Below are 26,487 nucleotides of genomic sequence, written 5' to 3'. Positions count from 1 at the left end.
ACTAAGCAAGCACATTTGTGCTGGGTTAAAATACAGAAAGGCAAGGAAGAAAAAACACGTACATTTCTACAACTTTTTTTATACCGCAGTATCTGAAAGATCTTCCAAAACCTTATCTCCTTGACAATACCTTCCTTCTCTGACAAATATAAAAGCCTTAATCTTTTTTCCTCGTGCAAATTGTGAGCATGTGGAAAGGAACAAAAATAAGTTGTGTGCTTCTCTACAAAGACAGCCAAATGTGACCCTACAGATGGCTCGTTCTATTGTCAAGGAAAAAAAGTAATAAAATACTTCCAGGCAAAACCATGTTGATTTAACAAAAGTCTACAACTTCAGAATATCAAACAATGTGCCTTTAACTCAGGTATTAACTGTCTAAATTATGGTTGTGAAAGATGGAAATTCATCAATGTACAGAAAGGCATCAAAACATGTTTGAAAGTGAACCTCAAAAATATGTTCAATACAGTAACTTTCCAAAAAAATGGCCATCAGAGCCATTTCGATTCCCCAAGTTCTTCTGCCCCACTTTTTCCCCACTTGTCCCGCGTTCTAAAGTTCACCCTAAAATCCATCCCCTCCAAAATACCCCAGCTTCTCCCATTTCAAAACCCTGCTTCTCCCATCACTTCTCCTCTATTGCAGGCTCCCCATACCTACTGCAATATTTCATTGCCTCAAGTGCATCCTGCTCCTACCTTGCCTCCCCTCCTCTCCCAGGCTGTGAGCTGCTCCACCACCTTCCCATTAGCTGCTGGGGCCAGTGGGGTGTTTCTCTGTTCAAAGCCTACCCCAGGTCTCTGACAGAGCAGGTGTGAGAAAGAGAGCCAGATATGGCCTCTAATAAATACATACAATTCTAAGGGCAGAAAAAGGTTGTATCGTAAAAATATGAAAGTTTTGAGCTACATTTGGCATGATAAAGATGCAGCAAACTGAAATGACGTAATTTTTATCTGGTTTACAAGCACTATCCCAGTGTATAAAGCAATGATTATTAGCCTGTAAGGGAGGCCAATATAATGTAACAATTAACTGTTTGGAAAGATGATTAATTTTGGAAAAAAAAAAAAAATCACTCATGTAAACTTAATTTCTTGGATAAACACCACTAAAATCAGTAAGACACGCAAACGTTCCTTTTTTGCTTTGTTTTCTAACGACATAGATTTTATTCTCAACAGTTGTAGGATATATCTCCCAGTTGTGACTCAAGTGCATACAGCTTCAGTAATATCTGAAACAATGCAAGAGTCTATTCTCTGCATTTGTTCAAAGCTTTCAATTCATATTGAACATTGTGTTTAACTGAACAATGTTATTTGAGATAAAAAAGCATCAACTGCTCTTTTTTGAAAAAAAAAAAAAACACAACACCCCCCCCCAAAACCTTTGACCTATTATGCAAATTGACTCAGAAACATTGTTTTCCATAAACTTTAAAAGTAAACGCAAAGATTTATGTCACACTGAACTTCATCAGTTTGGAAGTGATTTTGGAAAGCTACATATAGACACACATTTGTTTTATATTCAGAGATCATTATGGACGCATAAAATGAAATATTTAAAAAATGTTAAAATTTGTATGATTTACCTCAAGATACACACTTGCAGCTGACTTTACTGTAGTTTGCTTTGCTATACAATCCCCAAGACCAAAATTTACCCAGACACTCCAGTGAACCTTTTCAAAGATCAATACTGACCTGTAACCTCTGGAAAACACACGCGCTCTCTTGTAAACGGGCTTGGCACAGCCCTGAAACCAACTGGCTTTTTTGCACACAGCTCCCTGTTGAGTAGTCAGACATAGATCTTCAGGGATTCCCTTCTTTCAACAAGTCATATTAAGACCAGTTTTGGTTTAGATCGCTCAAGCATACACTTAAGGTTTGTCTATACCAGTACTGAGCACAATCAACCGCAGCTTCTTCAGAGAAGCCATTTACAAATACAGAACACATCACACAGATCCACACACCACCTGCGTGTGCCGACAAGCACAGTATTTACATTTAATACCAAATTTGTCTGCCCCGTTGATGGCTTCTGAGGGCCAGAGGTCTTTTTGTTTCACTACGGACATAAAACCACGCTGCGACTTACCCAGTCACAGACAGCAGTGTACGGTAAGATGGCAGTGCTGTGATCCACCACACAGCACAGATACTAGCCGTTCCTCGGCAGGACAAGTGGGAGAGGAAGGGAGGATGGGGAACCAGGACAGAGATGAGACACCGTTTCCTTCTGGAAGATCTTCTGGGAGCTGGTAGAGTAGCCACAGCAATATGGCTATATTCACTTTGCCATACAGAGTCCTATTTGCCTCAGCACACCCCAGCATTAACAAAAGCAGCAGACAACCTCAGAACTTAGATATGGAGCTAACATTGCAGTCATGTCTCATCAAATACAGTGCCATCAACTTTTACTATTAATGACTCTTCTAGATGCTGAGTCAGCTACAAAAAAATGAAAATTAAAAAAATTGGTGTTGACCGTTCAATCTTAAAGTGGATAATAATGACTGCCCTTTCAGAACCACTCCCTTGATCATCTGCAAAAAGAAAAGAATTAACCATCACACTACTATCTCAGTTTTGAGCAATAAGACATGAAATTTCGATTTACCAGAATTCTACAAGTCAGTTTAAAAAGCTCACAACTTCTTGAAGTGCTGCTGGAGGAAGGAATGCGTACGTGCACGCAAGTTTGCCTGCTTTCCCCCCCCCACACCGTTCCTTAACAGTATCGCTCTGAACTGCATGACACAGAAGGGAGGAAAAAGCAGTCATAATTCACTTTCTTCACCGTGATGAATGATCTTTCTTACTGCAGACATACTTTACAGTGCCTTGGTTGGAGACTGAAAGCTGTATTGTAGTATTCATAGAAACAATTTGCATGTGAAAAAAATTCCCTCTGAAGTGATTACAGTTTCAGACCATGAGAAAAGAGACTCTCATTTGTTACTCACAGCAGCTTTTATAGCTTAATCATTTCCAAATCCTCACATGTAAAGCAGTAGTTTGAGAAACTATGGCAGTTGCTTTCTGAACACAGGAAGACACAGCTCACAAATTATAAAAAGAAATTTTAAATCTCATCCCAAAAGCACAGCTTTATGGTCATATAATAGCTGAGTTGGAAAACTGTTGCAAGGGAAAGTTAAACGATATCCAGAATGCACAGTTCAAAAACCATGTTAAAAAAAAAAAAAGACTGGAAAAATCTGTTTAATAGATAAAACTTCAGATGTTCCTTTTATACTATCCCTTCGTTCCTTACCTCCTAACCCATTATTAATATCTTCACTGTATGAAATAAAATGTGACAAAACTTTCCACTGAAGAGTATTTTAAGAAATCCGGGATTTAAAAGGGCTTTTGAAAACCACCATACTGAACATCAAATGTTTGTCACTTTCTTTCAGTCTGACTCATTTATTTAGATTGTTAATTCAGGAGACAAGGATTATACTTTACACTGGTGTTTGTGCATTTGCTGCAATAGTGTTCCCCGTCTTCACTGTAGTCTCTCAATGCCAGTTCACTACTATGTGCAAGAATAACTGATTCACTGCAGTCCTACATGGCAGAGATACAGAACTATTCTATTTTCCTTTTTTAAAATTCTATATTTATATTTTTATATACAGACACTATATATACATAGAGAGAGCATATACTTGGACAGGAATTAAGATTTAGATTTTGGGTGGAGTTTATTTTAGCTTTGGTTTTTTGGACAGAAGTACTTTTCTACACTCATCTGATGTAGGAAAAAGTAGAAGAGCTTTCTAAGAGCTAGCCAACTACTTATATACAGAAGTTTGAAAAAGTCCCCCTGTTAGCATTTAAACAACAACCCATCTCCCAAATTTCACCAAATGCAGAAGCAGACACAAGCATGCCATAGACCAATAAACACCAAATGGAGACTGAAAAACAAATGTAAAAAAACCCCACAAATCAACAAAACCTTTCAAGGAATTTCTACAGCCAACATATTCTTCCAACTGTAGCTTTTAATGCCTCCCCACAGAGGCATCCTCAGAATCAATGCATCTCACATGTGTGCATCCTAAAACCTGATATGCTCATCCAGTGTGCAAATATGCTTGTTGAAATTGGGTGGAAACACCCAACCATGAAGCACCAGAATAAACTCATGTGGACATGTCAATAAAGATGACTAAGAACAGGAAAAGAACATTTTACAGGAAACAACCCCCACATCTCTTAACTTCTCAGTCCTGGTTTAAAAAAAAAAAAACAAAACAGAAACAAAAACCCAAACGTATATTAAAGAGATATATATATAAAATAAATGCGTCTATGCCAGATCTAATGAAAGCACATTTTGCCCAAAAGCCTGCCCATCTTTTACAACTGTCTTAGTTCAATAAAAGACACTGCCTTCCTTCCCTTGTGTACCTTAGGTCTCCATATAAAATAGTAAACCCAAAAGCAACAAAAACGCAGATTAAAATTTCTTACTTTGAGCAATGAGATAACTCATATTGTTCTCTTGCCAAAAGAACATCACCAGTCTCTCAATCTTTGTACGGTCTGTTTCTCTGAACAAACTCCATCTCTCTGAAGACTGCCGAAAAATGAAGCATCGCCCCGCTGCTTGGATGGCTGGCGCTCTGTACCATTTCAAAAACACATCTGCATCTTCACTTGCTAAAACCCATCACCAAGGTTCCAAGAACAGCTACTCAGATTCCTCCCAAAACTGCCAAAATCAGAGGTTGCTGACTTCTAAAAAGGAGCAGAGAACAGTAAAAGCTGAGATCTAGGAAACACTCTCAGCTGACACAGCTGTTCACATCATTTCTTCCACTACAGCAGAGTCAGCTAAACCAGTGGTACACTGACCATCCTCTTAGGGGATACAGATTGCCTTCTCACGCTTGGGTTTACTTTATTCCAATCCCAAAGGTATAGAGATTAATGAGACTGGATATGACATGAAACCGTATGTTAAATGATTTCAAAGCTAGCCTCTAAATAGGCAGGGCTTACTGGAGCATTTCAAGTTGCATCTTTTCCCGTGCTAATTCCTGCCAGATTTTGAGTAACAATGTTCAAAATTTAGCAGACAAAATATCTGGAACATGGAATAAGGCTTGGTCATGTAGTTGTATGCACATTTTGGTTTGTTTGTTTAATGAAAAATATAACATTAAGAAAGTCATTAAGACTATGGAGTTGGAGCAGGCCATCTGAAATAGGAATATCTCAGCATGGTAGGTGGATTCCAAGCCCAGTTTTGTACCTGAATTTCTCTTTTCATATTTAAGCTGGCATTTTACATATTATGAACATGGAAACCAATTCCTTGTACATTCAAGCTCCCATTTAAATTACTGAAATATGTAATTCCGGGAGAATGGAATATCAGACCTATGTGAAATGTAATGCAAGAAGGTGAATGAAACAAGTTACATTCTTTCCTCTTAAATTTTCTTCATTCTTGGATGACACAAGATTCAGTAAGCTTTGTTCTGGCTTTACAGTGAAGAACTCTGTACAAAGAGGCCCTTTATCCCAACAATCTAACCTCAAAAGCACTAAAAAGCAATAAAAAGAAGTTGGTTCATATGAAACTTCCAAAGAGCTTAAGATGTATCACTACCACTGTCTTCTTTGAAGGGTCAAATGAATCTCATCCTAAATCAGATGTCACTAAGTTAAATATCTCAGGCTGAACTAATCACCTTTGCTAAAAATAGGTGCCTAACTCATCTTTACTACTTACAGAATGAGAAAACGTTAAGACATTTAACATTAGGCAAGATGAATCTCATCTTAAATGCCCCATGTGCTGTAGATTCTCTGACGCTATTTTTAGATTGGCATTTCTTTTTTCAGGGCTTTGTACACTGCTGAACACACAATTGGCACTCAGAAAAGTGAACGTCAGGCAGATGGTTTGGCACAGGCTAGTTAACATCACTTGTTATTGTCCTCCTACTTAATAACATGGATTCATCATGGTTCAGCCAGCCACTTATTGGTGAAATGCACAACATATGAACCTGGGGAAAACTCGGCCTACTTAAAAATCAGAAATGGAAAAAAACCAATGATGGTGCACGCAATTTATAATTACACTCCACTATTTTGTGAGAGTCTAGCAGACATTTCTCTCTATACACTCCATTAGCCTCTCAGGTCTCATTTCATCTCCAAGTGGCTGAATCAAAGCAAAAACTTACCAGCTGGGTATGGAATTTAGGCTGCTTCTCCCAGAACAGATCTTTAAGAACTTGAGATAGCATAGCCAGACAACAGGTACTTTGAGATGACAGAGAAGCATGATGCTGGTACTTGTACAGTAAGCAGTGAGTCTGGTTAAGAAGGCAGGAGGGGATATTTTTTGTTTTTGAAGTATATAAATGCAAATGGACAGGAAACTTCAGATGGAAAAGCATCTTGTACATAATAGCTAAAATATCTCAAATTGCCCTCTGCCTGTGCCTCTGTCCCCATTAATTAAGAGTCTAGGATAGTGAGCTGAAGCATAGACGTTTAACATTCATATGTCAAAAAATAAAAGTGTCTAGAAAACAAGGGATTGAACTAACTTTTTTCTTCTGATAAAAGATTTAAATTACAACATACAGGAATTTCTAACTAAATGGTTTACATTTCATCAACATTTATCTCATTGAAAATACTCTAACATTCTGAATTTGATTTTTTTTTTCCTGTTTCTTTTACTACAAAAGTAAGTTTAAATCTCTGCTGCAAGAAAACATGAAAGCTGCCATTCCAACAACCTCACTGGGAAGGACCACAACCCCACTGCAAAGCCAGTTAGCAGGAAATAGCGGCCTAAGGGCTCAAAGTGGAACTGAGGTCATCTGAACTGAGCCCAACCAGTTTTTCCAAATTTTTCAACTAAAAAGAAAACTGATAACTATGGCCAAGCAGATCTGAGAATTGAAATCAGAGTAGTTAAATTAGCCATGCTAACAAGTAACATGCTGGCTTTCAAATTAGTAACTTTAATGGCTAACATAAGCTGTTTCCTATGTGATATGTGCTTCAAAGTACACAAGGAGGTAGCTCCTTGAACTACAGAACTTAAAAATAACAGCAAGGACAACACAAAAGAAAGAGAGACAAATGCAAAGCACTACATGTAGAAAGAAGTCACTAAAGTACACACACAGCTCTTCATTTTGTCCTGGAAATCCCCAAAGTACTTGTTGACGACATCAGGAGAACGGCAGTAATGGACTGACGGACTCTGACTAACATAAGACATGACTTTAACCAATCAGATTAAAACTTTGTTCTTAAATTGTTCTGCTAAGTTAAGACATTAACAGCACTTTCCGAACAGTTAATTCTCTGAATTGTGCTCTGAAATGTCAATGTGTTCTTTAATCTTTGTAATATTGTCCATGGTTTGTGTTAATTAAAACATAAAACCTCTGGATTAAGTGATGAATACCGATTCTTTAGATTTCCATTACCTCATAGCAGGGAGGAGGGAAAAAATATAAAAAACCCACACTCTTAGTACAAGGGTACAGTACTTAAGTGACTCAGAAAAGAAGGCTGAAAACAGTGATCTACATTTATTTAATGAGAAATTCTAGCAATAATAAGAGTTGTTTATAAAAAATTATATGAACCATTTTTGTTTCTTACAGGTTCTTTTTATATCAAAAAATAGAACTGTTCTTCCTAGTCCCTCATGCTCTTCCTACTCTAATTTTAAATAAAAATGAAAAATAGATAAATCACTAAAAATATTAGACACTTATTTAAAAAATAAATTTTAAAGTATTTTGGATATTTGAAAACCAGGAAGAACCCCTATATTATTAGAAAATATCATACTTATTCTCATAAGGAAAGGTTTGTGCTCACCACTCAAAAAAATAATTAAAAGATGTGCTAGCAAGTGCATTATGACTTTAACATCATGCTTTTGGTGACTAGAAAGCGAATTTCTGTTAAGAAACTTCTCAAAACAGTTTTCCATTTAACCACACATCTAGAGCATGCTAAAAAACGGTTGTGCTGAGCACTCGGAGATTTCATGGTGACATTAAGGAAACAAAATGCAAGAGACACAAAGTTAAGTCAGAAAGTGCTGCTACACATCTAGCACTAGCACAAGGTGTCCGATTTGGATCGGGGCTCTGAGCTCTGCAGGGGAATTGAAGGATTCAGCTTTCTGCTCCAGACTGCTGGATGTTGTACCACTCAAAAATGCAATTATTCCATTCAAGAAGGGCACAACAGCCTGAAAGCTCTCAGAAGATTTATCTTTCAGGCCACAGTAGCAGCTATCATTCAGAGAAGGCTGGGGGGTAGGCAAAGGTATGTGCTGAAAAGGCTTGCTGACAGCACCAAGACCATATGGCTCCATACTTGCCATGTGCCAAAGACTAGCCCAACTCAATCAAACTGTAACAGAGAAGTGTAGGGATCCAGATGTTTTAATTCATGCAAGACAGCAAATCCCTTCCATTTAAAATAGCATGCCTTCTTCCTGTGAGCTGCTGGAAGGACTTCAGATACTAACCCACTTGATCAGCATGCTTAAAGAAACAAATGCAAGATTGAAAGACTGTACTTAGAAACAGATGGGCAAGCTCTGAGCCATTGGGTCCCTCAAATATTGGATGCTCCGAATGGTCATGAAAAGACAGATGAAGGGAAAAAACCTCATGTTCTATATCAACCTATTTTGGACCTTCTCCTAGACAACCACTTCCAGACACACCGATTCATAATTTATCCAATTTTAACGAAGCTAAGCTATTTGATAGGTGTGTAGAATACAGTGATGTTCAAATAAGGTTTTCACACTTAAAAAAACAGTAGAAAACAGCAGGATATCAACAGTTATGAATTAAATTTTTCCATAATTTCCCCTTCCCCCTCCACTATTTCCCAGTCTTGCTACTTGAAAAGACAAATTCCTCAAAGAAAACATTATGTAAATCATATACATAACATACATAAACTTACTATGTAAATAAACATAGCAGCCATGACTTATTTTGTCAACAATATTTCATAAAGAAAATGCCTTTCAAAATTATTTGAATGAAGAAACAGTGTTGAGTCATTCTGTGTTCCTTTCCTGCAGCAGCAGTGATTCAATCAAGTTGGGTCTACATATGAAGTTGTAAAATTACATTAGATTTGCAATTCCAAACAAGACACACATTTACTAAAATGTCTGTGTATTAGTAACAAATGTACTTAGCTTAGTATATTTGATTTTACTTAGCTTAGTCTTTGATGGTGGTTTGAAGAGACCGCATCTGCTCTTGCCAATTTGAAAATTAGTTTTTCCATTACAGTATGGTTTTAAATGCTGCAAAATTTGGCATTTTGGAGAGAAGTAGTTTCCAAACAACAACCTTTTTTACATTATCACTTCAATTTTCAAAACATTTGGAAAGCACAATGCTGTACCCGCTTCTGACTACTCTTATTCACAAGTTCTAAGGAGGAGTGTTCTCCTGTTCAACACACTGCTGCATTTCACAGCTCCTTAAAAATGAGGCTATTAATTTTTTAAGTGAAGCCATGAATTATTTTTTAAGTGAAGCCATGAATAATGACTTCATTTTGAGCATTTCTGCACTGGCAGACATTAATGGCATTTTTCACTTAGCCTCCAATAACAGAGAACCGTGATTAGCAACTCTTTACAAATATAATTAGCTGATTAAGAAAAAGGGCAGAAGAGATCAAAGCTCTTCGAGCATATATCCTTGGATTGCAACAATCAATTTGGTGACTTAAGAGGATAAAACACTGCATTCACACAACATACGTAAGCTGTCATCTCCTCTAACTGTGAAGTTGTCTCAACCACAATAAAGAACAACCTTCGTGAAAGGCTGAAGAAGGCTCTTTTCACTTTCTGAAAATGCCAAGAGCTTCTGGGGTGCCAGCAGCATGTGCTGTGGGACGCATGGCTTCCTTGCATATCTTTCAGTTCTAAGCAAGAAACTAGCGTGGTCTCAGACTTTATCAGAGCTTTCCATAGCTGGGCTTACCATCAATTATTCCCACTAGTCTTCATCATATGAGCCTCAAAGGATTAGCTCCACCTGATCCATCCTGAAGTGCTCTCTGAAGCTTCTGACTTTTTCTATTCACTATATAGTTGACAAGGTTAGGGAAAGTTATCAGAAAATGCCTTTCCTCCTCTCAAACATTCCAGAGTTCACCAGGTTAGGGTGCTTCAGCTCCATACCAACCATCAAGTTCACCATATCTATAAGACAGACTTGGTCCAAGACCAAGGCAATGATACACAATCACACCTACAGCCCAGCTGCCATGGAGATTCGGCTGGTCAGTGGAAGACAAAGCACTTTTTTCAAGGCTGACCCAAGATCATGCCCAGAGCAAAGACCAAAGAGCAAGGGTCTCATGACAAAACCTTGCCACCTTCAGCAACAAATACAAAGATACATTTCTATGACCTTGTCTTCCCTAACATAAACAGACACCAAGATGTAAATATGTGTGTATATAATTATTTGAAAAATTCCTAAACAAAACACTCCCCTGCACATGCCCTTCTCTTCCTGGGAAGGGGATGAAAGAAGCAGCATTTGACAGATGTTAGACAAGTTGTTTAATACATTCCTGAAAGTGCTCATGAACACCTCTAAAACCTCATATAAACAAAAATTTCCTCCAAATCTACTACCTCAGCTGCATATAAAACTGCAAGGCTCCTGCTGCTGGGAGAGATGGAAGTGTGTTAAAGTTTCATTGTTTTGCAAGGTTTACCTTAAAGCTTAAAAAAAAAAAAAATCATGTGAAGGAAGAGAAAGATGACATGCAGCAAAGACAAGCTCAAACAGGGCATCTAGGAAGATGCTGAGTTTCAACTTGCCAAGTTTCTGACATGTTATCCCTCAGGGGTGAGATTAGACACTTCATGAAGGAGATGGGTGTGATCGGGCCTTCACACGGTGCCTAGGGATCTATGGTGCATGGCAGCAACACCGTTTATGGGATCTTGCAGGTTCTTATGTTAGTCAGCTCTTCCACAGGTTAACCAGAATCCCTCCTACCTAACAGCACTGCTGACTTGCCAATTTGGCTACTGCCCCAATTTGGCTACTGCCCCACTCTGCAGATGCAGTACAGTTATCCAGTTCTGCTCCACCTTATTTCCCTATCAGAGTTCACGGCAGTGTGTCTAGATGATCCTGTTCCACACTTATGTCACCCCTGTTCCTATATCCCCTCCATTTCTCCCACACTGTCTATTAATGGGCAAGCACTGGAAAACACTCTGTGGAAACATGAGGCTGGTGCTTTGTACTCTCTAATTGTAAAGCTCAGTTTCCCGTTTTTCTTCTTCCCTGCATACTCTCCTTCACTCTTCCCCTTCTCGCCTACAGTGATCCAGCTGCTGTAGAGATCCAGCACAGTAAGAGCAAGACAGAAATACCTCATTGGAGAGAGGGGGTAATGCACACTCACGTGCATGCAAGATCCCAAAGCTTCTTCTATCATTCCTAACCTAAGCCACCTAGGCAAAGACCCAACGTGGTAGGAGTAGCACAAAAATCCATCTTAAGAGGTGATTTTCACCACTTCCACTTCACTTGCTCTCTTGACTCCTTTCATGCATTTCAGAAATACTCCTACACTGCTACTTGGCCACATCTGCCCTGTGCCCTGTTCCAGCCACTCAGTATCTCCTTTTCTTTGCTTACTGGGAGCCCCTTGCAAAGAAGCATCCGAGCACGTTCAAAGGGGCAGCACACCAGCTAGCTGCATATTAAAAGAGCTACAACTCTCAAGCTGCAGAGACTTGCTGGAAAGGATGATACTGCCTTATCTCTTGAACACATCAATTCTGCAAATAAACTAGTTGGAGAGTTCATCTAGTGCTTATATTCCAACCACATGGTTGGCACTTACGCTTTTTTTAGGTAGAAGCACCTGAGCACACATATTTCCCCAAAAACAATGTAGCATTATACTTGCACACATGCCTGGTTTGTCTGTGAGAATAAGTCCAAATGAACACAGCTGGGAAACCCTCCTACAGGCATATGCCTTTCTAGAGCTGGGTCCACAGTAGGTTCTCAGCAGATAGAAACTTCTCAGTTTATACCTCAGATAAAAAGACAGCTCTTAAAAGCCAAGGCATTTTAGAGTTTTTCAAGAGGCTGCTTTACACAAGTACCAAAATAGCGTTTTGCCTGTTTATGAACGTAAGATTCTATTCAATCAACTAAGGGATCAAATAAGGTTTTGTGATCAGGGATTCAGTAAGCCATTATTCACTATTACCCTATTAACACCAAGTTCTCCACTTCTTAAATATTGTTTTGTTTGATTTCTCCCTTTTCTTTAGGATAGAGAGTATTTTGTGAAATCTTGTTAAGATTTGCAAGAAAACTTTATATAGGGAAGTGTAGATCTTTCAGTAGTCCAGTCTCTAATATATTTCACCACAAAATACAGACATTTTAGGTCACATGTAAACAAAAGTCTCTTGTTCTCTTTTTAAAACACAGACACTAAATTGCTGGAATTTTAAGTGCTTTCTCAAGGAACATAACCTGGTTTCCTAAACACAACATTTACATTTTAGTTCAGTGAATAGAGAGGAATGCAGGCACCTCTAAAAACCTATAGCGAGTCCAGTCAAATTTAGGCTACTGATGCGTGGGAACTTGGGCAACAAATTACAAACTTCAGTCATTCCAGGATGCCCAGAGTGAGATGTCAACTTCCAGCACAGGCAGTCTATTGAACACTAAGTTCCTCGACCTATGTGAGATCCAGCCTGCACAGCCTTCTGAGAGTGGGCATCAGCAGCAGTAACCACCTTTTAGACAACACAGTAGCTAGAGCAAAGACCAGGAGGAGGAAAATCCCAGCTACTGGCATTTATTCAGTCAGGGAACCCGTATCTTTCATATCTAGGAAAGCGTCCCAGCTAGAGGATATCCTGGTTAACAGCATTTGCTACCTCCCCTCTCAAAGTCAAGACACTATGAAGCCAGAAATGCAAGTATCATTCAACAAAGTGTCATATAAGACACAAAACTGTGCAAGAAAGAGGGAAAAGCTCATGTATTGGCACAAGCACTTACCTAGAAAAGGGCAGGACCAGTATTCCAGACCCAGCTCCCTGGAACCAGCATCTATTTCACAGCAGATTATCGCTGGATAATCCTGACTCTCAAATGCCTGCTGGCACCTAGCTCAGTTTGACGAGGATGGGTGGAGACTGGTCTCACACAGGATAGCCTCTGCCCTAGTAACAAGGGCAATTACCTGGGTAAGTAAGCTCAATCCTTTGCAGGCAGGGCAGAGCCTGCAACCCAGATCTCTCACTTCTTGGAGAAGCACTCTAGACTTTTTGCTGAGCAAAAAAGTCAGTGGAGGCAGTAACTCCTATTCAAATGAAGTTATGCACAGACCTGGTCACACCTGACTTTTTAAAAGTTTCTTCAGACAGATGAAAGAATTCAGGTGTCCAAAAACCTGTATCTCAACAGGTGAGGGAGCTGAAAAGAGGCTACAGACATCTCTAAGCCTATGGTATAACTAATCTATTATGCCAGGGATCTTTCAGACTAATTAAGAGTTATCTAATGAATGTAGGTGCCAGACCTGGTTACCTGCAACATAACATTATGAGTTTGTTAAGGATTTAAGAGAACTTAATATACCTAAGGCTACTTTGGGCATACTTAGATACACTGAAATCCACACCACTAAAATTAGCTACATAAATGTTTCCTCAGCCACCACCCAGATCTCACTGGCCACATCATGTGCAGCTTTGGTTCAAAGCCATCCCAAATCCACTAGCTCTGATCCCAGCAAGACAGTTTTTAAGCTCACTACTTCTACAGACACAATCTGACAGTGGAGATTCTTAGCCAAATAAACATGACTAGTATCAAAGATTTTGCTTGAGCAACATAGTGAGTGTAATGACAGAAACATGCAGAAGATAAAACATCACAAGGCTGACACACAGCACAGTCAGCAGTCTGGCAATAGTTAAAAAAGTTTCTGTGTAGGCGCTTTGCAGATGTAAGTTACTTCTGCCAGGATAAGCCTCAAGACTTCATCTTTATTGAAACTGGCTTTGCTGACATGCGCTTGAAAGCCATTGTGTGTGTACTCTCCAAAAAAGTGAAAAGAACAAAGGGAAGCATGGAATAAGGGATGAAGTCTTATTTATTATATACTTATGGAGCTCAGGCTGCACAAACAAAATACATAGTCATGGTACCTATGCATCCATCTCATTTTTCAAAAAGACTTAAAGATCCTAGACTAAAAATGTTTTTCTTTCCCCTCTTCTCCATCATGCCTGCTTCTCAGCCATCAAATTAATGAGAATCAACTGACTAAAATGCAAAAGGGCCAATATTCTCATTTCACTTGAGAGTAAAAGAACAGAAGCCTTTGCCTTGCAGTGCAAGGAACAGAAAAACACTTGAGCCTTCCAGACGATGATGTGCTTACAGTTCCTCATATGAATATTTTGGTCTTCAGCCTAATCCCCTTTTACTTGCACACAAGGTTTTTCACTGCTGTTTTGTTATTTGGCAAGCCGTCACTATAGGGCTTTGTCTCCTATGCAATGTGAATTAACAGAAGCTCTTTTTCCTCAAATTGATGAAATATTGCTCGGGTTTGGGGGTTTTTTTGTTTGGGGTTTTTGGTTTTTTTTTTTACGGATTCAGGTATTCCATCTGGATTGCAAATTCTGTCCTGGTCATGTATTTTATGTACAACACTGAAGTGAAAAGATAAAAATCAACATATCCCACTTTAGTAATACAATGGTATTTTGCAAGACATTGCGACCTACAGAATGAAAGAGGACTTGAGAAAATCGGTCACTGTTTTTTCCTACAGTCGGGCTTAAAACCAGAGGAGATGACACACCAATTTTTGTAAAATTTAGCATTATATACAGAAAAACCAACCCAAAACAAGTATAAAGAGCTAGTTCTGAATGGCTCGTTAACTAGGCATTAACTAGTGTACTTGGAGCTCTGGCCAATGCGGTGCCATTTTAATGTGAAGTTAAACTGACTGCAAACTGAGAGAGTAAAATTTTCCTCCATACAGAAAGAGCTACTTCCAGTGTTCCTGCTCAGAACTATAAATAGGTATAAAAAAAGCAGCAGGTAAAACACTTCTGTTTATCAGCAACATTGCCAAAGATCATAGCTGTTTTATAGTGCCTTGAGGAGACTATTACCATTAGCAAAGATGAGCAGTGAACTTACTCAGTAGGAAAGATTTGCATGAAGTGAGAGGGAGATGCAATGATGCATAGCTGTGTAGATGTGATCCATTCTAAACATACTTTGTATTTTCTCCCAGCAGCAACCAGAATTCTTTTAACCAGCACAGACTAATAGACACTCCTGTGCATGGCTGGCTGCTTCTCCCCTCCTCTTGGGATTCACAGGCAGGGTGGAAATGAAGACAGAGATCCAAAAGTTAGAGGTCTGGTGCCTTTATACCACTGCTCATATCCAAGGCTTTCATGTTGGGAGCCACAGATACCAATGCTGCATCTAGTTTTATTAGATGCTTTTTATAGCATGTGATCAGTGTTTAGTCCTGGAACACATGCTGCACTGTGTTAATTTAGGGACCTAGGTTTTTGGATAATAACTGTTGAAAGCAGCAGAAGACCATGACATCTGGAGGAACCAGCTACATAGAAGTAGTTCATGAGGAAGAGTTTTTCCTTGATGAACAAATAAGGATAATTTTTGGCTTGTAGTAGGACTCCTGAAAGTACACATCGTCAAAGTGCTGCTTGTGCGCATCACTGTCCCAGGCCAGCTTTACACTGCATAAACAAGTCTTTTCTCACAGAGGAGTTAACCTTGAATAAAGAGGGTAAAGCTGTGCCTGAAATCTTCTGTTCCTCAGCAGAACAGTGAACATTACTATTGAGGGTCCTGTGACAGTACCTTGTGAAGAGCTGCAGCCCCTTGACACAGGGTAACCAGGACTCTCACCTGTCACCTCCCCCTGTCACCCTCACCCGCTACCACCCTGCCAGCCCACAGGCATCTGTTCCAGTTTTCAGGTCCTCAAGCACAAAATATGCCCACCTGAGAGTAAAGCCCACATAAACACCAACATTTTTCAGATGAAACAGTCAAACAGGCTCTATTGCTCATATTCTGGGCACACTGATCTCAAAAACCTCCAAGAAGTCAAGTCATTTGTGTGGCGTTTTTACACTTAGAATAAATACCTTAATAAAGAAACCTCTTTTCTCCCCTTGGCACCCTTTCAAATACCGTAACAATTATTGGCAAGGCTGCTGCCATAGATAATGGCATATATAAAGTAAAAAGCAGCAATACTTATGTCTGCCAGCCTTGGCTCACAACTCCAGCTGCCAATGCCATAGGACTGTGAAATCCATTTGCTGCACTAGGTTACTCACAAGATGGTCATCTGAAATGTGCACAACCCACTGTCGTCAACCACATGCAGTTAACATTTGTTAAACATCTGATAAAGCACTGAAACAAATTACCTTCTTTATTTAGCAACACGCCTTGAGAACAGATTTTCTCCTGATTTAATGGGATAGTTCTGTCCATTATCCCATTAGCTACGCGTTGCTAGAAACACCCCGGGCATCACATTGCCAAACAACTGACTGAAGCTATTAAAGGCTCTTCGAACAACATCGGTTCCTTCTGCTCTTGATTATTGAAAAATGGTCTCATAAAATATCACCCATTAGATCAGATCACCAAATGAGTGAAAAGCAAGCAATAATAAGAAGTCCCACTTCCTACCAACTTTTCACCGAAGCTCATATTCTGTGTATGTGCCAACATTTTTGAAACAGTTACACCATCCGACTTATTTCCGCACAGCAAAAGCTTTCATATTGATCTTTCACAACAAACCGCAGCAGTGCTGGCAGGGCATCCTGCTGCAAGAAGACGTCGATAGCTATGTATGGGCAAGGAAAAATTCAACTTTTTGATTCCAGCTGCTTCCTAGATCTAGCATGGAGGGATAATTACTTATTTGCATGTCATTTAGAAAGTCTTACTGTTACCATTTCTCCTCCTCTTTTTATTTTAGTCTAATAAATTTTGAAACACTGAAACATTTAGTAGAATATTTGGCCTAACCGTGAACTTTTTTAAATGCTTGCCTGAATACAAAAAATTATATACAAAGCTGTTGTATATTAATATGGTGAAAATGGTGTTCCATTCAGGGCTATACAAATACTTATGCTAGATTGAATCTATAGTTTCACATGGAACTGAAATCTGTATGTTCTCAGTAGCAATCTAAAGATCAGTTTGATTTTATGCAGCCAGAATTTTTCAACAAATAAAAATCAAGCATCAATTATGGTGGCATTTTGAAAAATGACCTCATGTTTAATAAATGCTGGTTTGTAACTTTATTCTTCTTTCCTCCAAAACCACTCCATTTTGACTTAAAAATCAAGGCATTATAAAAGAACAATGAAATAAAGCAGGAAGTGTTGAGCAAACGCATAAAACTATATAGCTGGTCAGTCTGTAGAAAAAACAGCGTGGTAAGTGAAATAGTAACGTCAGAAGAAAATAGATTTTTTCAGCATACGGCTGCTGTTACAAAAAAAGTCGGATGCAAAAGCTTTTTGTGAATCTTGGGGAGATAAGAGTTATGTTGCAAGTTCAGTTCTGCTCAGCCAACTTGGTTTCTACTAGAGACACATGTATTTGCCAGCTAAGAGCACGAGCTTTATTTTTCCAAGAAAATATATTAATTTTGTTTCACACACTGCTCTACACTCCCAACATTAAGAGCAATGCCAGCATTCAAACACTCTTGGCTTATTTTTGTAGTCCTTAACAGCAATATAATGCAAGAAGCCAGCAGCAGCACCCTGCATTTGTCTTCCAATCCACTTGTTTCGCGTGTCTTTGTGCAAAACACCATCCAATTGGCAAGCTCACATCATGCTTCTAAGCCTCCCCTAAACCCAAGGCTGGAGTGATGTATCCTAAACAAACCCAGCAGCTACTACCAGTAGCTGTCATTCAGAGAGCTGTATTAGAGCTGAGATGTGAAATGCCATTTTGACAGCAGCCTAAAGAGTCTATTTCAGTGACTGTTTGAAACTGTTCCTTCGAGACAACTTAGAGGGCTAATAAAGGTTACACATGTAGGCTAGGCAGCAACTTAGTCTTCAGACTGAGTTATTGACAATTTTTTTTAAATTATAGTTATTTTATGGGAAAAAACTGCATACAACATAGGAATAAAATTTTAGATTTCCATGCTAGCATATTACATGACTGGGAAAGAGCTATATTGGTCCTGGTGAGAACAACAGATGATCTATTTCTGATGATATAGCAGAAAGTACTTTCTCTAATCGCTTAAGAAGTTTCACAGCAGTGAAACTTCTCTGCAGTGTCCCAGAGTCACAACAGTAATACCCCCCTACACAGGGCAAAATCAATTTCATTAAACCTGTGAACTTCCACAGTGTCGTTTGCCTTTTTTCTCAAGCTAATGAAAAGAAATACAAAATGCCTCTCTTGCTTGCTATTGCACTGTCTACACCTTTGCCTCACTTAAATCAGCTTAATCCTGAGACCAATATATTTATTAGTTGTTGGAAAAATCCATCATACATCATCATATCTGAGAAATGTTCAAGCAGTTCAGTGTACAAGAATCATGTTTAGACACAGCAAAAGAGGAAAATTACAACGTAATTAGTGTAAAAACCATCAAATCCTTGATTAATCTGGTAATATAACAGACTAATTCACTGGTGGGTTTTTTTTTTTCTTACCTCAATAATCTTGTCATGAATTTGCAGGCCTTCTGCTTTGTCTGCGGGTCCATTTTCCAAAACCTTTGACACATAAATTCCCTCAGCAGATTCCTCCTGATTGTTCTGTACCAAGCAATAGGGAAGTTGCAAAATGGGCCACATTAGTACAAGAAATGAGATGGTACTAAAATCAGCAGCAATGAAAAATGCAAATCCACTTGAAATACGCAGCTCGCTTTTCTAGCTAAGAATTAAGCTCCTTGGGATTTGTTTTTTAAAACTTGCTTAACGCAAACTAGTCATTAATCAAAAGGACAGAAATAATGAACCATTCCAGCATTTTTTATAAGATTACCCATTTAGTTCTGGCTATTTTAGCCTAGATGAGACACTGGGTGCATTGGTAATCAGATCCCAGCTAAAATATTTAAAGCAGACCTCAAACTTCACAGCAGGCAGTGGCTAGTACAGAAATGCACAGAGGAAGATACTCATAAAAATGGACGCACAAGAGTTTTTCTCAGGACGGAAAAGGCTCCTGCAGTACTGCTGCTTGTAAGCTTTTTTCCTGCATTTGAAAATAAAGCTCCAAGGAACAAAGTGACATTAGTTAGCTGGCATGTAACAGTGATAAGATTTGGTTGGAACTGGTTAACCTCATAAATCCTATTCACATGGGAGATTGAGAACTTGCTCAACTGTGAAATCCATATAGATCAGCTGTGGAGAAAAAGAGAACCCACTTACAGCTGATCTCTACATATTGCTAAGTACAAGTCACGTGAAGGTCAAATTTAAAGCAGGTAAGCTCTCTACCACAGCTGGAATGATACATCTGATGTTGTTGCACAAGCTAAAATTACTTCATTTCATTACATGATAGTTTAAAACAGTTTAAAATCATTATTAATAGAGAAATAATGCCAAGCAGACACTGCCTGCTTAAAGTATTTCTAAGTGTTCATACAAATAATAACCTAGATAGCAATAAATGAAGGAATCTTTTTCCAGATTTATGCTTTGGATAGCAGTTTATATAATGCCTAGTTTCCTTCTGTGACTGATGAATCCCTGACCAGCACAATGATTCATACGTGTACAGGTTTCTAGGTCTAAGTCCTATACACTCATGGGGAATTTTTTTTTAATTTTTTCTATTAAGAAAATGATAAAGGCATAACAAAAAATTGAGCCACTATAAAACATGCTGTACAGCGTGTGGCAATTGACCCATGGAGACTCAATCCAAGCAGATTTCAAGTTAACAAATCATTGTTCAATATGATGTTAGTCAGACTATGATTTCATAAACTCCTAGTTTTTGTCCTTTGTCACAGAGACTCACAGGTGTCAGGTAAGAAGCAAAAGGGAAACTTATTAACAGTTCCAGCAATATTTTGAAATTACAAACAAACAGACCTCCAGTGAGTCCCCATGTAAGCAGCGAGAAATGAAGCTCTGATAGAAGAAGCATAATAGCCATTAACCAAAATGCACGAAGGACGGGGTTTAGTTTTTTCCTAAGAAAACAAAGGGCTAGATTACAGTACCTTCGCCCACATAAAACTGTATTTTTTTCCATAAGAAATATCACTGGCTTTTTCAAGAGTAATGTATGACCCAGTAAGAAAAAGGATATTTCAGTCTGGCTTGTGGTCCTCATTGGCAGCACTTGTGGTCCTCACTGGCAGCACATGCTGGTACCCACCAGTCCTGACACAAAAATGCAGCACGCAACATACCGAGCTCCGGCACCTTGTCGCACAGCCCACAGGCTGCGCGGCAGGGGCTGGAGGGCAGCTACGGAGATATCAGTTTACCCGACCTTTAGCTGAGTCTGCGGGTGACTGCAGGAGCCCCAAGACGTGCCCACTGCACACACCTCCCTCCAGCCCGGCTTTGCCCTGGTGTCCTCGGGGGGACAGCCTCCACAGCCTTCTCTGCTGGACAGTCCTTCCAGCCAGAGCTTGGGCCCAGGACAAAAGTGGGGATCAAAGCAGCCTTGCTCCATTAAAATAACGAATCACCTCCCAGAAACGCACACTTATGTGAAATAAGTCCTTTCCTGACAAAATAAAAGACAAGCTTGTGGTGCGTTGTTCCTTTCCTCTCCTCCTCCCATCCAGGTAGAAGGTGAACGGTGGGGAAGCCTATTTTGGACTTAAATGAAACATAGCAAATGGAAAGTATGCATGCACGTTCCCCAAGTCACCAACAGTCATCTGCTTTCCAGTGGGAAAAAATCTGCATTTTACTTACAAAACACAAATAACATGTGGTGAAGAAACACATTCCCAGGTAGGTGACTAATATAATTATACCACTGCTCTGCTCTTCCGCTGGAAGAGCCAACGCTTCACCCAAGGGTGCTTTTTCCCTCAACTCTTTTTGTCCTGTTACCAAACAATTCCTGTTCCAGTATTTAAGCTTTTGAGCAGAGTTTTTTATTTTCATTATTTGAGTCAACTCAATCCTTTTGTCCTGTTATTTCCTTTGGCTCCAGATATGTTGAGCGAGACCTTATAGTGATATCTGGGAACTGCCAATCAAACGTCTGTGGTATTCACATTTATCACAATGAGAACAAAACAAAACAGAATTTCCGAATTAAACTTCAAAGACTCAAAAACCCCTGAGACCCAGCTCTGCCTCACAGCTCCACCAACTCCTCCATCTCCAACAATCAGTGTTAATGGTAGACGATGACCATTTCCTTCCCTCTGATCAGCAGTCTTCTCCATGAACCGTCATATATTTATCATTTACTCCTTACACTTCCAGAATATTCCCTCAAAAAGCCTAACAGTTTGTAATACAAAAAACTGTTCCAGTATGCACTGTCAGCATGTTAAGTACTTCAGAGAAGCTCAGCTGCCATCCCAAGAAAGCTGAATACCATGCTCCCTTTTCCCTGCAGTTTTCCTACAGCTGTAAATAACAGAAGTCACACTGCAATCCAAACTAAAGATTGTCTGGACTTTGTTACTGGTATACTCAAAATATGGATATAATCAAAGCATGTGTATTTTATCTTATAGCCACCTGTTGTCTCATCCTTCCACTAGAAAATCCAAGAAACTCTTGCTTTGGATTTACAGCATCAATATTTGATAACTGCTGGTCTTCATATTTACCCACAGGGAACAGTAATTCTGCAGCGCAGGCAGTGAACTTCTTAGGCTAATGGGAACAGACTCTTTGGCACCGCTAAATATAGCTTTAGAGCAGAAGATTGCCAAACTAATATACAGGGTCCCATTCCCCTCCTCAATAATAGTAGGAGGTTACAATTCTCCCGCTTAACAAGAACCTGATCAGTGCATAATTTTTATCAAGCCTTTTTAATCAACTATTAATTTTCCAGTTTAACAGGTTTCTTTACCCTTCACATGTAATGACAGTCCTGATTAATGCTTTTGGAAGACCGAAGAAAAAAAAAAAAAGGCATATTCTTATGCGTATTCTAGGAGGGGTTAGTGATCCTTATGCATATTCTATGGTTTCCAATAAACTTGCCAAACTCAGACTGATGAGACTACATTCATTTAAGTTACAAGATCAATGAAAACTCTGTTTCACTTTACACAGAAAAAAAATTGAAAGCAGGCATATGAGAGCAGGAGATGTGCTTAAACTATCTGAGCTACAGAAGCAAATTTTCATCTCTCCTTTAAATGAAAAAAAAGGCAAGCTGTTTCCAAAAATTCCAATGGCTTAATCTCACAAAAATTATTCTTATAAGTAGTCCCAGAGATCTCCATCGAACAGTTTGCACGAATACATATTACTCACATGGGAACTGAGTGCACATCAGCCTAAAATTTTAAAGCAAAAACAATGGGAACACCTTTCCTGAAAATGAGAATAATCCAATTCTCACAAGATTATGTCTTCAAAACAATGACTCCATTACACCTGATAATACACAGTTCTTCTATCTATGGAGCTGATTCTACACCTACTATCATCAAAGTAACTCTTTTATTAACAGTGTATATAGTAACAGAACGTATGGTCAAAATAACCTACAGTTACTTTTCTCATTACCTGATTGGGTCGTCCTCCTATAATATTGAATCCCAAAGTATCATTTTCTCGGTGTAGCATGATTGTTAATGGTTTGGGTTCTCCTCCCTAAGAAGAAAGAGGTGACATATGATTAAAGAATACAGTCTCGAAAATAAGATCTTAAGTGAAAGCACTAATGTACAAAAGATTTTTAGCTGGAGAATACATAAGACAAGGCTTAAAGGAAAATCAGGCTGTAAAGATAACAAAAGACTTTGCACCAGAAAAAAAGGAAAAGTCACGTGCCACTGAAAAGTAACGGGTAACACTCGATTATCTTCAGTGCTGAACAGAAAAAAGTGCAGGCTTTTGGAGGGAGGAATGCTCAGCACCACTGAAAAAAGTCAGAGCTCCAAAAGTCTGGTAGTCTCTAAAAAGGTAAAATCACTATTTGTGTCAACGTTTCAGACATTAAACATATAGGTAAAAAACACAACGTTATAATTTTCAGACCTCAATGGCATATCAGTACACATTTCATAGCAACTTTCAGGGAAGATACACACAGAAAATGAAACCTAACTCTTCATCCCAACCTTTCACTTCTCTCCCAAAAAGAGAGACTCCAAAACCATGTCTGTAAAAAAGTATTTTTTTCTAAACAAGGTTTAAAATATGAAACAAACATACAAAAACAGTGATGGAGTCAAAGTTAAAAAAGAAAAAGAGAAAGAAACAGGAAAAGTTAAACAGTTTTCTAAAAAAAAAAAATGAGCAAAAAAAAAGTTTGGAGGCTTTAGCACAGCAAGTTACCTTAGTTTACCTTGTTCACACATGATAATAGTTACATTTCAGGAGCCATACTCCCCACCAAAAAATTTGTATTCATCCAGCACAGTTAGGTGTTTGTGTTTGCCAGTCTCTATAAATTAGTCGATGCATATAAATTTGATGCCTAAATAAGTTACACCTTTCTAAACATTCGAAATACAACACTTAACGCTGAAGCCCGTATTTTACTAACTGTGACGGTGAAATGTTTTATTGCCGCATGATATGTTTGATTTTAAGGAAGTACATTTTTATGCTATCGCTAGTTTTTCCTCCAAACGCCTGTGCTATTCACTACCCCGGCCTCACCTGTGAAGGCGGCTCCTGAGCGGCAGCACGCACAGCAACACCTGCTGGCACTGCTCAGAAACGGCAGATGCTCCGCTGCTGCCCAGGAGGAGAGATGCCTCCACGCCTCTCCCCACACCTCCTGCCAACTCCTACTGAAAATCAAACCTCCCTCCTCCCTTCTACAGCCACTGCTTTTCTCGCACACCCCGCGCTCCTTAACAGTCGCTGCTGCCCCCCTTCATATGACCTCGTCCCATCTGCCAAGAGGTGAAGCAGATGTATGAGCACACCTCCCAGAGCCAGCAACCTAAACCTCACGGATCAGCTAGCCAAAGGAAATCCGAAAAGAAAAGAGAAAAATATTAAATCATCAAGTCTCCAAACACAAAGTTTCTCAATGGCACGAAGACCCATGTTTCTAGGCACGCAGGTGTCCTGCGAACAGCGTCCCCTTTCCCATTTCCCATGCAGCAGTCAGATGCCCAGCACACGACATTGCCTCAGGAGTGAGTTTGGCTGCTCAGACCTTTTCCACTTGGGATTTTGCTTCCCAAGGGTCTGGGAAGATTTGGGTAAAAAGAAAAATTCTTTGCATTAAAACACTCCTCACCATGGCCACATCCAGCAGTGCCGCAACCAGCAGTGCCAGAGCCTGCACAGTGATCTTGCAGCCCGGAGTTAACGCTCAAAAACCCCCAACCCCCTGAGAGCGAGTTAAGTCAGCTCACCGGTGCTCTCGGGTGGTTTATTCAGCCTAAAGGAAGCGAGTCGCTATCTGAGCAATGTCATCAGACCTGAGAAGAGAGCGAAGCGCTGCACTGGTCTCTGCTATCAACAGTGTCAACTGTTACTCGATTCTACCAAACGAGGCAGACTTTGCTGCCCTTTCACCATTGTTTCCAAAGTTTACAGTAATTTTATGCTCCGGTTTTTTAAGACAACTTCTCGGCTGCTCCAATAAAAGTTAAAAGCCAGCTCCGTGCCCCTGAGCTTCTGCCGGTCCCAGCTGGAGCAAGCCGGGCAGCAACAGCAGCCGGGTCGCTGCGAGGCAGGGAGGCCTGATGCGGACACCCTGCCCCAGGAACCGGGACCCGTGTGCCGGCTGCCAGCCGAAGAGCGAAACCCTCTCCCCTCCCGCCCGCTTCCCGTCCTCTCCGGCCAAGCAAGCGACAAGCCGCGCTCGCCCACCGCGCTCCCAGGCACCGCTGGTCTCACCACCGCCCGGCTGTTCGGCCACCCAAGGGCGCCGAAGCAGGGACCGACAAGAAGCGTGTCCCCCCGGTCGCAGCCGGTGGCCCCATCTCCCCGGGGGCGGCGAGGGACGGGCAGAAGCGGCTGGCACCGCCCGGGGGATGCGCGGGGGGGATCGGGCCGGGTCTCGGCGCGGACCTGGGGGTGACTGCCGGCCCCCCGCGGACACTGCTCGCACCGTCACCTCGGCCGGTCGCTCGCAAGCCGGGCAGGGCGAAAGCAGGTCCGGGGAGAGCATCGCTGGAGGGGAGCAGGCCAGGGCGTGCTGCCCCGCCGGTCTCTGCGCCCGCACTCACCTTGCCGGGCTGGCTGCCCGCCAGGTCCCGGGTGATGCTGCTGATGTGGCTCATGTACTGGCCGAACTTCGCCTGGTACCGCCGCGCCGTCAGCTGCACCTCGCTCTGCAGCGCCGAGAGCTGCGCCAGCAGCGACTTCTCCCTCCTGCTCCAGCGCAGGGCCTCCCTCTTCAGCTCGGGACCCGGCTCCGGGCTGCCGCCGCTCCGCAGCGCCCGCAGGCAGCGGTGCCCGCCGCCCGCCCGCAGCCGCGGGGGGGCCCCCGCCGCGGGCCGCCGCGGCTGCCCCGCGGAGCCGCCCCCCGAGCGGCCGGAGGGGGGCCCGCCCCGCGGCTCCGGCTCGGCGGGGCCGGGCGGCGGCGGCGGCCCGTAGCGGCACGCCGCGAGGTGGGCGGGCAGCTCTCGCAGCCGCACGGTGCGGCCGCAGCCCCGCGGGCTGTAGTCGCACTTGACCTCCAGCTTCTGGACGAGGCTGCGGAGGGGCAGGACGGGGCGCAGCTCGGCGGCCGCCAGCGGCTGGCAGCGCAGCGGGCAGTGCCGCCGCCGCGCCGCCCAGGGCAGCAGGCAGCCGGCGCAGAAGACGTGCCCGCACGGCGTGGACAGCGGCTCCTCCAGCACCCGCCCGCACAGCTTGCACTGCAGCTCCGCCGCCACCGGCGCCGCGAAGCGCGACGGGTCGAAGCCCATGGCGCAGCCGGGGACGGCGAAACTTTCCGCGCCGCGGCCCCGGCCCGGCCCCGGCGGCGCTGCAGCCGCTCCCGGCGGGCGGCGGCGAGGGGCGGGCGGAGGAGCGGGGCCGCGCCGGGGTAGGCGGGCGGCCGCGCCGAGCTGGAGTTGCCAGCGGCTCCCCCCCAGCCTCCCGCATTAACTCCCTCTCCCCGGCGCTACCGCCCCACGCCCAGCCCCGGCACCACCTCCGCCCTCGCGGGGCATCCTCGCTGCGCGGCGGGGCGAGGGGGCGAGGCGCGGGGGTCCGCCGCCG

At 41.7% G+C, this 26,487-nt stretch overlaps 1 protein-coding gene across 3 annotated transcripts in view; it reads right to left on the bottom strand.

Moving 5' to 3' along the window:
- The window catches only part of PDZRN4 (PDZ domain containing ring finger 4), a 255,132-nt gene extending 228,940 nt beyond the window's left edge, over positions 1-26,192 (bottom strand). Inside the window, exons 1-4 of one of the 3 annotated variants that reach the window (XM_059816842.1) lie at positions 25,519-26,192; positions 24,904-24,910; positions 22,879-22,965; positions 18,850-18,954 (exon numbers count right to left, since the gene is read on the bottom strand). In XM_059816842.1, coding sequence (XP_059672825.1) covers positions 18,850-18,954; positions 22,879-22,965; positions 24,904-24,910; positions 25,519-26,192 — 873 coding nt within the window. Of the gene's footprint in view, positions 1-18,849; positions 18,955-22,878; positions 22,966-24,903; positions 24,911-25,508 lie in introns of all 3 variants that reach the window. The other 2 variants (XM_059816843.1, XM_059816841.1) reach the window with 2 other exon arrangements.
- Between the last annotated feature and the right edge of the window lie 295 nt (positions 26,193-26,487).

This window comes from Gavia stellata, chromosome 4 (assembly GCF_030936135.1).
Source record: "Gavia stellata isolate bGavSte3 chromosome 4, bGavSte3.hap2, whole genome shotgun sequence".
Taxonomy (NCBI): Eukaryota; Metazoa; Chordata; class Aves; order Gaviiformes; family Gaviidae; genus Gavia; species Gavia stellata.
The sequence above is the reverse complement of the archived record's forward strand: the minus strand, read 5'-3'. Positions and strand labels throughout refer to the sequence as shown.